The 15,765-nt window shown below is 37.9% G+C and overlaps 3 protein-coding genes and 2 long non-coding RNA genes across 5 annotated transcripts; 1 reads left to right on the top strand and 4 right to left on the bottom strand.

The window, feature by feature from the left end:
• Nucleotides 1-59: 59 nt before the first annotated feature.
• Nucleotides 60-4,554, bottom strand: LOC103856327 (inactive beta-amylase 9). The gene is made up of 3 exons (XM_009133436.3): nt 4,191-4,554; nt 3,481-3,963; nt 60-1,095 (listed from the first exon to the last, which is right to left on the bottom strand). Exons 1-3 carry the CDS (start codon nt 4,425-4,427, stop codon nt 223-225), a joined length of 1,593 nt encoding a protein of 530 aa, XP_009131684.1. The 5' UTR covers nt 4,428-4,554; the 3' UTR covers nt 60-222.
• On the bottom strand, nt 1,745-3,474 carry LOC103856326. The gene is made up of 2 exons (XR_630853.3): nt 2,293-3,474; nt 1,745-2,105 (listed from the first exon to the last, which is right to left on the bottom strand). It is a non-coding gene; the product is annotated as an uncharacterized LOC103856326 (long non-coding RNA).
• Nucleotides 4,555-4,803: 249 nt separating the features above from the next.
• LOC103856324 lies at nt 4,804-7,041 on the top strand. The gene is made up of 2 exons (XR_630852.3): nt 4,804-5,989; nt 6,079-7,041. It is a non-coding gene; the product is annotated as an uncharacterized LOC103856324 (long non-coding RNA).
• Nucleotides 6,759-9,442, bottom strand: LOC103856325 (E3 ubiquitin-protein ligase MIEL1). The gene is made up of 11 exons (XM_009133435.2): nt 9,079-9,442; nt 8,698-8,785; nt 8,525-8,581; nt 8,318-8,428; nt 8,183-8,226; nt 8,059-8,099; nt 7,895-7,977; nt 7,712-7,803; nt 7,531-7,600; nt 7,268-7,309; nt 6,759-7,174 (listed from the first exon to the last, which is right to left on the bottom strand). The coding sequence occupies exons 1-11, from the start codon at nt 9,126-9,128 to the stop codon at nt 7,049-7,051; spliced, it is 804 nt and encodes a 267-aa protein (XP_009131683.1). The 5' UTR covers nt 9,129-9,442; the 3' UTR covers nt 6,759-7,048.
• A 1,216-nt stretch (nt 9,443-10,658) lies between these two features.
• LOC103856323 (serine/threonine-protein kinase PBL27) lies at nt 10,659-14,789 on the bottom strand. Its single transcript, XM_009133433.3, has 5 exons — nt 13,319-14,789; nt 12,694-12,893; nt 12,417-12,606; nt 11,858-12,249; nt 10,659-11,697 (listed from the first exon to the last, which is right to left on the bottom strand). Exons 1-5 carry the CDS (start codon nt 13,443-13,445, stop codon nt 11,053-11,055), a joined length of 1,554 nt encoding a protein of 517 aa, XP_009131681.1. The 5' UTR covers nt 13,446-14,789; the 3' UTR covers nt 10,659-11,052.
• Nucleotides 14,790-15,765: the final 976 nt, after the last annotated feature.

The raw sequence follows: 15,765 nt of genomic DNA, 5'->3' as shown, positions 1-15,765 counted from the left end.
TGATTGTAGAGCATTACCTACAAACGTGATGAGACCTCAAGAGTTCTAGAGGAATTGAGTACTACAAGGAAACAAGAGATCTCTCTCTGTCTTAAAACTTCAGGATTCATGTTTTATGAATACACGGATACAAATAATTGTACAGGAATATGACAAAACTATATAAATACTAAATAACAAGAGCCTTTCTTTTCTTATTTACGTACAAATATTAAATACTCATCAAGCGGTTTGCAAACTATGTGCACCAGCCCCTGAACCTATGCTCACTGTCTGAGCCTCAGCCTCTACCGCTTGATCATACGAAGACAGCTCAACCTGGTTCATGTTCCGAACAAAGACTGTGAAAGCATGGAAATGCTCAGGAGAGAAGAAAAGAGCTCCCATTCTCTGGTAAGTAAACAGATCAATTCCCACACTCTCATCCTTCAGATTCTCAACGATCCTCTCGAACCCACCAGGGACCGAAGCAGACAAGTTTTGCCCTGAAACAACCACTCCTTGTCTCTTACACGATGCTTTGATGCTGCCAAGTAAAAACTCAGGGCTGGAGAGAGAGGCCGGTGACTGGTGCTCGTCAGATAGATCCATTCCAGGTACTATCATTCTACAAGAGTTCTTTGCAAAGACCTCCGCGATGGCCTCGTACCTGTCGTGACCATTAGAGCTGTAGAATCCAGCTGTTAACTCAGAAGGCTGAGATCTCAGCTTGCTCCATTGGTGCAAGAGAGGCAACTTCCCACTTACTGACACTCCACTTCCGCTAAATGCGGATGAAGCAACGGAGAGGACTCGGTCCGCATGGGAGGTGAGAAGAGACGAGTACCAAGTCAAGAAGAAATCTCCATACTGAGACTCCCATGACCCGCCGTCTGAGAAGAAAGAAGTGGAATGAGGCTGCTGATCGTAAGCAGGAGCGTCGTGTGGACCACCGAGTCCCCAAAGAGGGTTGCCTGATGACTCAGCGTAGTGTTTGAGAGCTGAAAGCATGTGTTTGTCGTAACACTGGAACTCTCCTGCGCCAGAGAGGTTAGCCTCGTGTTGATGAGAAGGATATCTTAGCTCCCCGTCTGGTCCCATACCTAATGTGATTCCCTGTAAACAAAATGAATAAAAAATCAGAAACTAAAACCAGAGTAAACATATTGAGTAGGGATGGGATTTTGGTTTTCGGTTAGTTCGGTTCAATTCGAAAACAAAAAAAAAATTCGGTTTGGTAATCGGTTAGTTAGTTTTCTTTAAAAAACGGTATCATCTTAACTGAAATTCGAACCAAACTAACCAAAATCGAATTGAAAAAAAATAAACTAACCAAAATCCCGAAATAACCAAATTTTTTTTAGGGCTATTCAGCTGAAAATACACGATATGAAAGATATTTAGGAATTGATGCAGAAAACTTTTTAATTAGGTAATCGGATACATGAAAAAATGAGAAGTTACCGTCTAGTCCCTAATTGCTGTGTTCTAGGTCTGCAAAGATAGTAAGCATGTGTCAGATGAAAGAGACGTTTTGTCTTCTACAAAAAACACCGTATAAGGGTGCGTGAGTAACATATCCGATATAGTTATTTTGTATATAATTTTTACATCAATGTATATGAATCCATGGTGGAGACCAACAACATTTTTTAATTGACTTTCATGTTCTATATGAACAAGTTCAAACAAAAAAAATCAAAGTAAACATGTTTAAGGCAATAAAAATGATCAGAAAATTAATTGTCAAAAAGAGGCACGTGAATTATATGGAAGTAGTTATACTGTAGATAAATTGCGAACATGATGTTTAGTATGCGGATATGTTGTTTAAACAGGCTCAAACTGCCAAACAACCGCTGCAGCCTTTTACATCACTCCAAAATAAGCATCATTACAACAACTTCGGCTCAATAGTGTAGAAGCCATGGTATTCAACTTATAGCAGAGCAAAATATATGGATAAAATATCAGCCAAATTAAAAGAACTCATCATCAACTTCACTTCTTTCTACACTCTTCATTTAAATCACGACTACTTCAAAGCTTGTTCCTTTTATTCGTAGAGCATATTCTTGTAGGCTTGTAGCCTCCACTTCACTTCTTTCTACACTCTTCTTGTAGATCTATCAATGTTCAAACCAAAACCAAAGTGTGAAAATCATTAGGAACAAGAACAAGGACTCCATTATCTGAACTTACATGGGTATGATGTTTTAACAACTTCTAAAACTAACCTATTAAACAAAAGATGGTTCCTTAAACTCAGTAAGTGTATAGCACAATCAAAAACAAAAGTGAAAGTGTGTGTACCTTTAACTCCTTAAAAGCAATGACACAACAACAAGAAATCAATATGTTTTGGCCAATAAGGATCTGTGTCGGGTTTGCTTTTTATATCTTCAAAATCCAGCAAGCATTTTTAAAGGTGATAGCAACAGTGGTGGTGGTGATTGATTATATAGAGAGGTTTCAGATCCTTGTCAGACAGTTGGGGGAGGAGCAAAGAAGATAGAGGCAGAGGCAACATAGCGCTAACACGTCCGAGCCGTGGTTCACGGACAAATTAGTTGCAAATGATGGATTTTTATCTCTACTTGAGCTGAGTCTTGGAGGCGATTATAAAAATGATGGTGAAGAGAAATCTGAATTGAAAAAGGTAGAATGGTCTTAAGGAAATCAAAATATTCACAGAGAAAAATAGGAATTAGAAAGAGAGAGAGGAAGTGAGTACTAGAACCTAAAAAAAGATACAAACTTTACACTTTTTCAGATCTGTTTTCAAGAAAAGTGAATCTGAGAGAGAATATGAGGAGAGATTGAGCAGCACAGGGTCTTTGAGGAGGAGATTGACCCATGACCTCAAGAGGAGGTGCCAAGAAAGAAGAAGACATGGGTTGTTGACGAGTTTTAATCTCAGCACTGTCATTGTCTTCGAGCAAAGATGGGTTGTTGATAGCGGTAACGATGTGGCAATTATTGAGGTGGGACTTGATGGTCTCTACGGTTCGGTCGTGGCAGAGAGGAGACAAGGAGGAAGAGAATGAGAAAAGCAGAGAAATAATGGTGATAGGCATTTTTGCCTTTTAGAAGGAAAAAAAAAAGATTACATACGGTAGCTTTGAATAGGATAATAATTGTTGCCTCTCGATGTGTCAGACCTAATGCACAAAGCTAAATGTAGGGGTAACGTCGTATTTACAGATTAAACACAGTATTAAACAACTCTGTTCTCCATATAGCTAAATAACATTTTTTTCATAGTCATACACTGCAATTACTCTTTTTTTTAATGTTATTCAAAATTCAATTTAAAACAAAAATTTAACGAACTAATTGCTAACCGCAAAACCAAAAACTTTGGTAAAAGATTTTGAAACCGAACTAATCCAAAACCGAACCAGAACTTTTTTCGAACTAACTGAATCCCGAACCAACCGACCGAACTAACCCGAAGAAACCGAACCCGCAGGTATTGAGAATGCAAGTGCAAAACAATACCGTGATTGTGTTGCCCATGTAGTCAGAGAAAGCAGACTTGAAGCTCTCGCAGAAACCCCCATAAACCTCCAAAGGAGTCTTCCCATCAAGAACAGGAACATCATCAACTCCAAAAGACAAGCAATCTTTATATTGTTTCCCATATCTGTCCGTAAAATACATCCCAGGCTCAGCCTCCCCTATCTTTGCCACCCAGTCAGGGAGACCAATCTCCGGGTCTTTGGACCCATGAAAAGAGAGTGACACCTGAAGCTTGAGTCCAACCTTCTTAACAATCTCCGCCACAGCTAAGTACCCTGACCAATCATATTTCCCCGCAGCTTCTCTCTCAACAACACCCCAGAAGACTGGTAACTCAACTCCTTCAACTCCGAGTAGCTTCAAAGCTTTGAGCCCAGCGGTTATAGCTTTCATGTGGTTCACGTTGTTGCAGTCAGAAACTGTGTCCAGAGGAAGCCCAACGAATAGTTTCACGCTCTCAAGCTGCAACAAAGGAAAAAACAAAAACAAAAACATGTTTTTTAATTACATACATATATACATTCACCCTTGTATATAAAGGAGAGACCTTTTTGCCTATTTTTTCAGAGAAACGATTAAATCAGAGAAAGACTCAATTTTGCAATCGAAATCAATTTCAAAATCAAATCTCATAACAACAAATCAATTGATCTCAACAAATAGCAATCGAAGGAGGAGAGAGTAGTTACCGATCTAGAGTTTGAAGTGGGTTTCAGAAACGGAGCTTGATCGGAGACGACGGCTTCGCATTTGACGGATCTCGGAGAGCACCGGATCCGAATCTCCTTCCATTTCGAGCCTTGGTGGGCCAAGAAACTAACTTTATTTCTCGATTCACCGGACCCAAATCGAAACCCGAGCTCCCTGAAGGATAATTCAGCTCGGCAGATCTTCGCTTGAGGGTTACCAATCACTGAAACCTCCATTTTTTGTTACGAGATCGAAAAAATCAAAGAGGCAAAGAAGATAAAGATGAATGTGATTTTATCCTTTAATCCGAATAAAAGATCAAAAGTGATTTGTGGATGTCTGGAGGAATTTAGGTTCGGTTTATATAAGAAACAAAACATGAGAAAAGAGAAAGGGTTAGTGGATAAAATTGTGCCCTCGTGGACATTCCACGTGTCGTCGTCTGAATGTTCCCATACTTGTAGCCGCTTATAATTGTCTTTCATTTTTTTCACATTTAATAATGACAATATTAACGGCTAAATGTGTCCACGAATATTGAATTCTTAATGGAAACGTATATTTTTCTACGTCAACAGAGAAAACATAATACGGTTCAATATACTGAAAAGTATTTTTAGTGGTATACTTCCATAGTTCCATGGAGAAAAAAATGTGTGATACAGAATTACAGATCGTATCAATGGACTAAAATGCTTTTTAGTAATAAACAAATTGTTCGATATTAAATTGTAATACACCTTCGCATGGATTATACTTCCATCTTTTGAAAAGAGTGAACCAGATGTTCTACCTTTTTTAAGTTGAAAATCTATCTCTCATTTTAGTTAATACGAGAGTGATACATTAAACAACATAAAATTTGTCTGACAAATTTCATTTTATTAACCTATTATTTTACCGTTTAGTTATTTGTATTATATGTCAAGCTGGTTAAGTACACCTTGGCAAAAAAAAAGCTGGTTAAGTACAGTTAGAATATCTAGATAACTGAATCTTATCCGAATTCATTGTATAAACCTATAGTTGCTGGATTCAGTTAACTATATCCATATATCCAGAACCGTTCTGATTGGTGGCTGTACTTTAGATCATTTACTATTTTAGATTAATACTTTTAGAATGAATGGCCAATTTTATGATGGCATTTGCCTACGAATACGATGTACGATAGATTTATTAGATAAGGAACACCAAATTATTTCCAAGCATTATTGGAAAAAACACAATCATAGGAAAAGTTATATAAACGTTGGGAAAAAAACGTTGATGTTACGTTAAAAATGGAAACGGTAAGGAAAGTGGATAATAACATTGTTTTGTATCGAGGCAAAAACGTGGATATGTTAAATTCCACGTCAAGTGAAGTTGTCAATGATGACGGTGTCATTTTTATAGTATTATTTTTTCACTCGGTGTGATTTCAAAACAACAAATTGGTTCAGACAACTTGACACGTGTTGAAATATGGGAGGTTTAAAATATGGACGCTGAGTCAGGTCCATGCAACTATGTTTCCTCAGATTCTGCAGTACTTTCAAGCTACGACCCTTTCATCATGTGGTTTCTATCATTTCTTTGGTTTTCTAAATTTTATTTTTGCATCTAGTAGTTTATTAATTTTTTCTTTAGTTTTTGTAGTTAAACACTTCATAGTTTATAATAGCCATAGAGCAAATCAGAACTATTTATTTGTTAAACGTTACCGGCTACAAACTGAAGTCAGAAACATAACATGATAGAAACAGGCTACGTAGATACTTTTCCTCTCAGACAACTCATTCCACGCTGCAACAAGGTATGTCATTAATATCTTTTCACTCAAGTCAAGGTTGATGATTCTGATTGAAGTTTTGTTCTGCTTCTACTTTGTACAAACCGATAAAGCTTCCTTCAAGGCTGGAAGATGCTATTGAGAATGTGAAATCGCTACAAAAGCAAATACATGCAGAATTGAAAGACTCGAGCTTTACTTACATCATTGTGAGACCAACGGCTTTCTTCTAGAGCTTAGGTGGTCAAGTCGAGATTGCGTGTTCGGAGATGGTAAGCTGTGCTCTTGTAAACCCACCAGCGAGCAGGATTTAGCGTCAGTTATAGCGGATTGTGTGTTGGAAGAGAACGATAAATCCAGGGAATGCGTTGACCCCGTTGGAGCAAGGAGAGATCCTGTTTATGATTCTAGGCAGTGAGCCTAAGTTCTTGAAAGTTCCTATCGAGATAATGGACTTCGTGATAGGAGTTCTTGATTCTGTCGCAAAGATCTTTCCTGCGGTTGGTGAGGCTGCTGAATTTGGGAAGATAGGTATTACGTCGCACAGAGTATGCTGATTCGTGATCCAGAGACTGAATAGTATAGCGACAAAAAGACGCTTAGTTACGTGAAACACACGCTTGAGGACTTCTTTAAGAAAGCTAGCAGAGAAGGAATGGCTGGTCAAGAGCTTGGTGAACAGTTCTAAATTGGAAAGTTTTATGCAAAATGTAGTGTGTACTGATGACTATAAGAGAGAAGAATCTGTGAATCTGAGAGATCTGTTGAATGAAACAACAATAGAAAACACACATTGCATATCACAGGTAATTTTCCTGGATCAAAAATATTTAGAGAGTATATTATACATAATCCTGGCTTTTACCACACCCAAATATAAATGGTTCGACCATATAGGAACCAACAACAAATAGAATCATGAAGAAGACAGATATGTGTTTTGTTTTGCTTTTGCGACCAATAATCATATTGATCAACTTTTCTATGTTTTCTTGCTATAACCGATCATCAAGAAAGTTTTTTTGCAACAAAAAGTTCATGCTTGCTTTCTGGTAGATGGCAACAAGTGAAAGAGATCTTTGGTCATTGAGGAAGAACAGGAGGTGCGACGGCTCTGGTGTTGTAAGATCTACAATGTCCACATTTCTGTCCTATTATGTGGAAGTACACTTCTGTTGTGTCGTTACAGTCGTTGCATAGTATCCACACCTGTGCATGCCAGCCACGTTATCTTCTTTTCAGTAACTTCAAAACAGTTTTGATTGAGAGCTTGAAGGACAAAAAGAAAGACAAATTATGTACCTTCTTGTCATGGTAATCCGAAGGCATAGATGTGGCTTCAATCTAACAACACAAAATGAATTAGAATTTGATATTTGAAATGATTTAACATTACTTAAAATATATATAGATAGAAAAATTGATTTATGGACTGCACTGACATACTTGATTTAACCGATTTGAATAAATTGGATTTTAAGAAAACTTTATGAAAAATTTGCCGCCTAGACCGTTTTTTAGAACCTTGCCTAAAACATAATTCACCAAAAGATGTTAAAACTAACCTCTTCATCCATCCTCTGCCATGTTTTTGACATATCAATCACTGACCTCGAGCAAATAGGACAGCAAAATCTACACAGAACAAAAAAAGTTCACACATTTCAAAAAACCACATCACTAGAAAGTTTAAACTTTAAACAGAGAGAAATAACCACAAGAAAAAAAGAAGAGTAAATAGATTACTTGTCACGCTTGATCATCTCATGGTAGCATTCACAGTGCATAGTGTGTCCACATTTCATCACTGTTGTTTCTTTTAGAGAGTCAAAGAGATACTGCAAGAGCAACAAAAGTATCTCATTCACTCACACATGTTTAGCAGACAGAAACTCTCAAGCTAAGCCTTGACATAACAGACATTATTACCTCGAAACAAATGGGACAGTGATGTCGCATTGAATCCTCAACGCAGCGATGGTTGTTGCGCAGACCAGTCGCATAACAAGATCCTAAATGCACGAAATAGATGAGTCAGCAACACTTTGATTTTGTTTTGTCTGAAACTGAACATGATCAAGTTTGTTGCTTACCACACTTCTTGCAATGGAAGAAGTTCTCACGCCCACCAACTCTGCAGCAGACACAATAAATTAATCATCACACAAACTTCAAACGAATCACCAATTACACTGTATGAAGGAAAGACTCTCTCACCTGCAGATTCCACAGTCATCACAATGAAACTGTTGTTTCTCGGTCTGAAACAGAACCAAAAAGACCAATGATTGGAATCAAACACCAAGAAGGGTAGAAGATTCAAACAGTTGTAAAGAAATTAAATTCCTTTACATTATCATCATAGAACTTGCAGATGTTGCAGAAGTACTCTCCCATGTTGACACCACAGTTGGAGCATACTTGAGCTACCGGCTGCTCTGTGTCGCAAACCGAACAAATCACCTGAGAAAAAAAAACAGCCACAAGATGCAACAAAAATTAAAAAAAGAATCGAACTTGCAGAGATCACATAACTCAACCAAGAGAATTAGATCGTACTTGTTTAACGTCTTGACGAACAAGCTCATGACGGTCGTAGATATTGCGCAGAGTACTCTGTAATTCAATAAAGGAAGTTACTTTTAAATAACTAAACTCAGGTTTTACGGTTAGGACATAACAGGGGAAGTAATTTAGGACAGTAATTAAAGGTTTTGAGTTGAGATTATTACAGTGAACTCGTTGTGACAATGTCGACAATCGAAGATTTCGTTGCAACATGGAGCTCTGATCTGGCATCTCCTCCTGTAGTGCTGGCACCTAATACACATGGAAGAGACACAAGATCTACATGGATCAGAGAGAGTCGAATTATGATCTTTGTCTGGATCGAGACAGATCTATCAATCGATTACGATCATAAAATGGAAACTGATGAAAACCCATGAATCAGATTTGGAGAAAGGGAGAAACTTTGTGATTCAGAGCTTATAATTATGGGAATCTACGGATCACATAGAATAAGAGAGACGACCCACAAAACCACTGATCTGATAGAGCAGAGAGTAAGAGAGTAAAAGACATAAAGAGAAACAGAGGATTGTTGTTTTTACCCGAAACCCATTTTGCCAAAGTGAAGGCGATCATTGGGTGAAGCTTCCATAAGAACAGGAGGAGAGAAGCTGATAGAGAGAGAGGTAGAGATGTGAAAAGTTTAATTCTTTCTCTCTCTAACTATATATTATGTGAAGAAGAAGTGGATTTGGATTGGGTTGGAGTGTATGGGCTTTGAAGCTGATAGTTTTATCGGAATCGGAAGGTCAGAAATAAAAACAAAGACCCCACTTCTTGTTCTACAACCTTCCTATTTGCAGGGATGACGAGAGAAAGAAATAAAAAAGCTTGGAGCTTTTATTTTCTCTCTCTCTCTCTCTCTCTCTCTCTATCTATCTATCCTTGAGAATGTTGTTAGCGTGGGGGGTCGTGAGATTTGTAGCTTTTAAAGAAATGAAATAATTAAGGGTGAGAGAGAGATAAGGTGAAGAAAGTGGTGAGGGAGATGTGATGGGATGACATGGATACCAACCGTAACAGAGAGTTAGAGCGCCGAATTATTGACCAATCACATCTCATCATTCATTATTTTCGGACCTTTTATTTCCCAAAAAGACATTTCTTTGTTTTTGTAAATTGTGTAGGATTAGCAAGAAAGATAATAAATGACCTATTTGTTTACCAATGGGATTTTTTGGATTGGGAAGTTTGAAGATCACGTAATAAAGTTTAAAGCTACACCTTTTGTTGTTATCAAAATATTTACTCTTCTTATTTTTGTTATGTACTGGCGTGGCAAATAGAAAAGTATACAGTCTGATTGATCATTTTTGAGGCAATGGAAATATTAGCGAGCCTGCACTAGTAAAAAAAAAGGGGTTAAGTGTTTGTTGCTTGAATCAGTTACATTGCGGCCACCATGCTCACCGGCCCACGTGATGGTACGACAAACCTATCCTTCTTTTAGAATTTCACTATTACTTAAAATGGAAATAATATATAGAAACAAAATCACATGAGCTTCGAGAAAGAAAAAGAAAATATTATTCGTTAGGTTGCAGATGGTATCTGGTTGAAGTGTTTTTACAAGTTTATTTATTTTATATTGATTTATCTATATATTTAAAATGAAATTTAGAATACTATTGAACTTTAATAGTCAACTACTGGTAGAAATAGATAGTTATTAATCATTTATAATTTCTGGTGAAGAGAAAATTAAGTGACATATACACTGGAACGAGATGAGTAATAGCATTAGCTGATAAATTTTTGGTGAAGATAAACAAAGTTCATGTGTTTAAACTTCCTAAGAAATTACAAAATAAACGTGGGATGTGGAGAATGTAAGTCAAAGGCTGCAAAAAATGTATTCGTTTCGTGTACATCTTACTAACATAGATGCAGGCCACTTGACATTCTCGGTCCCTTTAAATTACTTTTGAGACCATCTTTGGAAACATTTCTATAGATGAAGCTTCTATTATTAGGTTACAACCAATTAATACAATGCATGGTGACAGTGTACTAGTATGACAACACATGATGTCTTTGCTGAAAGAAGATGTGGACATACTAGTGAAGTTTCCTTTCGTGGTCGGATTTGAACAGAGCACATAACCTTAGCTCTCATCTCAAAGAAAAGAAGCTGACTTAGCTGGAGTTTCTATTTTTTTTTTTCTCTTTCCATAGACTCGAATCCATACACATGATTGATACATTAAAAACAGTACAACATTAAAATCGACTCAAGACTCTCCCTCCCCTATTACATATACAACCCATTTTAAAAAACAAAAACATGACTTAAAGAACCATTTTCTTCCCCTCCTATTCCCTCTACTCACCATTCTTCTTGTTCTTGAGCTTCAACCACGATACATTGAAGAGCCTCTCTTCTGACTCAGACATCAAATCCGACAACTGACCCGACAAGACTCAACAAATGTTCCATATAACCACAAAGCCTCTTGCCATAAAGACAAAACCTATCTCATGTTCAAACATACAAAGCTTTTTAAATATTTCCCTTCTCAGTCATTGAAACTATCAAAGCTTCCCGGTTCATTGGCTCCTCTCTTCCTCTCCCTCCAATTCTCTCCCCACACCTTTGCCTCCGCCACAGCTCTCTCTCTATCTAAATCCCTGTTCCTCGGAGTCCCTCTCGTTCCCCTCCCAACACTCGCGGGACTCTCTCTCTGCGACTCCGTCCCTTCCACATCGCTTAACCCCCACTTCCTCCCTGACCCTCCTCCAGCCTCGCTCCCTGCCTCTGATCCAGCATTCACCTCCCTCACCATATCCCTTCTCCTGTAGTCAGGAGAGTTCTTGTGAGCCCCAGGTGACCCTAGCCGGCTACGAGTCTCTGCAGGACTATCCAAACTACTCCCATCTCCTAAGCTTCTCCTCTCATCCCTCGTCCTGATGAACGGCGGCCCGCCACCCCCACTACTTCTACTGTTTTGGCCGTTTGGCGCGTTGGGATCAAAAGTTTGAGAAGCTAAGTAAGTTAGAGCTGTCACCACGTCGCCTATCAACGGTCTTGTTGCTGCTTGTTCCTGTAAACACATTGCTGCAACCGCAAGCGCTTGATACAGACCACGCATTGGATAACGCCCTTGCAGCGATGGATCCGCCATCTTCGGAAACTTCCTACGATCTTTAAACAACGGCCTAGCCTGTGTAACGATACAAAACATACCACACAACGACCCAAAAAGTTAGTTATAACATTAGAATACAAAAAGGTTGAGACTTTATGTGTAAAGGTTGAGACTTTATGAAACGGTTGAGACTTTATGTTTTAAAGATATGCAAAGTTGAGATTTTTGAACGTACCCATGCGACGAGGTTGTGTTCTCCGGGTGCTCGAGCGTTATCTATAGCTTTTCTCCCCGTGATAAGCTCCAAAAACACAACCCCAAAGCTGTAAACATCTGATTTCAACGTGAGTTGCCCTGTCATGGCGTATTCTGGTGCACAGTAGCCATATGTGCCCATAACACGAGTTGAGACGTGTGTCTTATCCCCCACAGGACCTAACTTAGCTAACCCAAAATCTGATAACTTTGGGTGATAGCCATCTCCTAGAAGAATATTAGAAGATTTCAAGTCTCTGTAGATCACAGGCGGGTTTGCTTTATCATGCAAATACTCAAGTCCTTTAGCTGCTCCTGCAGCTATTGTCATCCTCGTGTTCCAGTCCAGAGGTTCTTTACCTGGTGGAAGATCTGACAAAGAAAAAAAACTCACCATATAAATTATTTGCAAGATACTTTACCATAAATACATCAAACGCATGCTAAGAACTTTCCCAATATATCAAATACAATAAGACTAGACAACGCCCTAGTTTCTGTATATGGTAATAGAGTGGGGAAAATATCGATAAGCTTACCGTGTAGGTGATCTTCCAAGGAGCCTAGTGCCATGTACTCGTAGACAAGGAGACGCTGGTCACCATCAGCGCAATAGCCAATCAAATTCACAAGATTGGTATGATGCAGAAGGCTCAGCATGAGAACCTCTACTAGAAACTCTCTGTTTCCTTGTAGACCGTTTCTATCTAGCTGCTTAACAGCTACTATCTGCAAATCCATAAACATAAAACGACTGAGTTTGGTTTTGAGAAAATGAAAGGATGATTCTGTTGATTGATTTTCAAGAATCATTACCTGTCCTGTGGTCTCTAGACGACCCTTGTAAACACGTCCGAAGCCTCCTTCTCCAAGAAGACATTCCGGTCTGAAGTTTTTAGTGGCGGCAGCTAACTCTCTGAAAGTAAAGGTTTGTGCAGCGATGTTAGCGGTTGGACCTTCTTTTGGAGCGGTTAGCTCCTTCTTATGTTCAGAACCTCCTCGAGACTTTGATTTGTCTACAACAAAGAGAGGAAAGGTTAGCACTTTTCGTTACAAAGCAATGCAAGCAGTAAGCAGCAGCTGATAAAGTAACTGACTAGTAGAAGTAGACCAAACATTGAACTAGTGATGTCTACAAGTATAGAACATTCCTCAAACCCTAAAGCTAACATCTTTATGATTCCTTGTTTGTTGGATAGCATATAGAAAACTAACTTAGACATCTCCTAATTGCATTCCATGTATAGATAACTATAATCAAAGCTCGCAAAACACATTAGATCTCTCATGAACTAGAGTCCTACAAGCTTTGTAGCCGTGAAGATTTAGATCAGAAACATCACCAAAGGAACAAACTTTATGAGAACCCAGAAGGCTAAATCGATCTAAGAGACCAAAACTCAACAGATCCCAAACAGTTGTAATGAAAAAAATTGTTCACCTAAGCTGGCACGGTGAGACTGCTGAGTTACAGAACCGTCTTTAGCTGAAACTTCTTTCTTCAACGAATCTTTCGAATCAGCGTCTTTAGCAGAAGATCCAAAGCAAGGCAAACAACACCAACTCATCTCCGAAAGCTTAAGTCCTCGGAGATATCGAAATTCAATTAAAACAAAGGGAGCCTTTCCGACAGAATCAATCAACCGGAGAATCCCAACATGATAAAGCTCAACACATGTCGAGATTTTTTTTTTACTGTGAAACCAAACACGAAAACAGAGTACTGAAGACTAAAAGCCGCAGCCTTTTTTCAATGCGTCTCTCTCTCTTTCTCGAGATCTTTGGTGGGAGATCGAGACCAGCGGCAGATCAACAAATCGAGGTTACTCTTCTTTTTTTTTTGGATGTGGGTGCTACGCGAGAAGGGGAAGGTAAAAGGAAAAATATAAAAAAAAAGATATGAAATTTTATTACAAATGGTTTGACATGTAATAAAGTCATCAAAGGGAAAATCTTTTTCTTAATCGAAAAGTTAAAGATGAGATTAAGGGGATAAGTTTGTGTTTAAATGTGAGATTAATGCCCCCCCCCCCTGCCTAAAACATTTATCTTATCGAAAAATAAATTTTATAAAATAAGCTGTTTAAATTTTCACATACATAAGGTGAAACATACTGGAATACACAAGTTTAGCTGGCCAGGCATGGTATCAGTTATGCAAAGTGATGAAATGTGTTATGAAAAAATAATTATATCATACATGTGATTATACAGTTTGAGGCTAATTACATTTTGAAGCTAATTTAAAAGGCTAAATTAACGGCTTCAGAAGATAAATAAGAATCATTACGGTCGGAAAGAAGGCCCCACATAGAGGATATGCTTAGAGCATGATTAACCACAAATCCCATTAGAGTTGCTTAATGATTATTTTAATATATAATTGTTGATAAGCACTTTAGATAAGAAACACCCAAATTTTGTGCCTCAATGCTAGTTGCTTACCTAAAGGTTCTTAAAAAAATTACTTTGGGTTAAAATTGCACAATTGAAAGATTAGGGGTCAATTAGAGAGGTCTGTTCTGCAAATCTGATAGTTTTGGGATCAAAAAATAATTATCCAAAGACAAAGGACCAAACTTGAAAATAAGCCAAGAATGGCCATTGGAGCTCACAAGCTTTCTCTCCCGGATCTGGAGCACGATGGTGGAGGATCCGGCGATGGAAAAGCTTGATTCCATGGCGTCGGAGAGTTGAGACGGGTTACCTGGATCGAAGGATAGGAGACGAGCTGCAGAGGGCCGACGAAATGAACATCTTCATGACGTTCTGTAGCAGCGGAACATGTCGGAGAAGGAGTTCTTGACCTTGGGCTGGATTTTGTACCGATCGAACCAGGCGATCAAGCCAATTCGACGAAGACGAGAGGGAGAGGATCGAGCCAATTCGACTAAGATCCAACACGTGTCCCACAAGCACCGGTTCTTCTATCTCCTCTTTAAGCACCGCTTTTTCACATTAATCCCATTTTTCTTTTTTTTTAAATATTTATTAAGCTAAGCATTCCCCTTAAGCACCCTGGTTGAAGATGGTCTTATGCTCTCACGCCTTGTGAATTGTGAAATAAACATCACAAACCCCACAGTTTCTTTTATTTTCTCCTTCAAAAACAATAACAAATGTATTTAATTATTTTCCGAGTAGCAATGATAAATTCTCATAAATGTATATATAACTGAATACATAATACGTAAATATGTACTTATTTTCCAAATATCATTGATAAAATTATATATACAAATCATTGACTATTACTCCACTTAACATTAGTGTTTAGTGTAAAGCAACTTATTAGCCTGCATAATAAACCCCCTACATTGACATAAAAAAACTAAAAGTTATAAAAAGAAGGGAAATTGGATTAAGACATTTGGTCAAATTATAACGTCTAGCAACTTTAACGATAATTAGAGCTTTACCTTTTTATATTGTTTAGTAACACTAGGGCCTTTTCCGGGCTACGCCCGGATTAATTTTCTATAACATTTTTATAATACTCAGATCTTATGGATAGAAAGACAGTTATATGTCTATCAAATACAAAACTTGTTTAATGGTAACTTGGAAACAATTTAGTTTACGCATTTGTATTTGTTTGTCATCTAAAACATAGAGTGGTGAAAGATCTAACTAACTTCATAGCTAAAAATGAGTTTAAGATTTAGATACATGAACCTTTCACTAATTATCTACACATAATTTTCTTGGCATCACTTGTGAAGAAATAAATTGTAAAAAAAAATGTTAGAAAATATGTCTACGATAATTCTCAAATTCTATATACCTTTTGAATTTCAAATATAAATTATATCATGAAGCAGTGTTACAATTATATTTTTTTGGTAACACCAAAGTATTGTCAAGTATATATGTATGAATACAGCTTCA

The sequence above is a fragment of the Brassica rapa genome, chromosome A03 (genome assembly GCF_000309985.2).
Source record: "Brassica rapa cultivar Chiifu-401-42 chromosome A03, CAAS_Brap_v3.01, whole genome shotgun sequence".
Classification (NCBI taxonomy): Eukaryota; Viridiplantae; Streptophyta; class Magnoliopsida; order Brassicales; family Brassicaceae; genus Brassica; species Brassica rapa.
The sequence above is the reverse complement of the archived record's forward strand: the minus strand, read 5'-3'. Positions and strand labels throughout refer to the sequence as shown.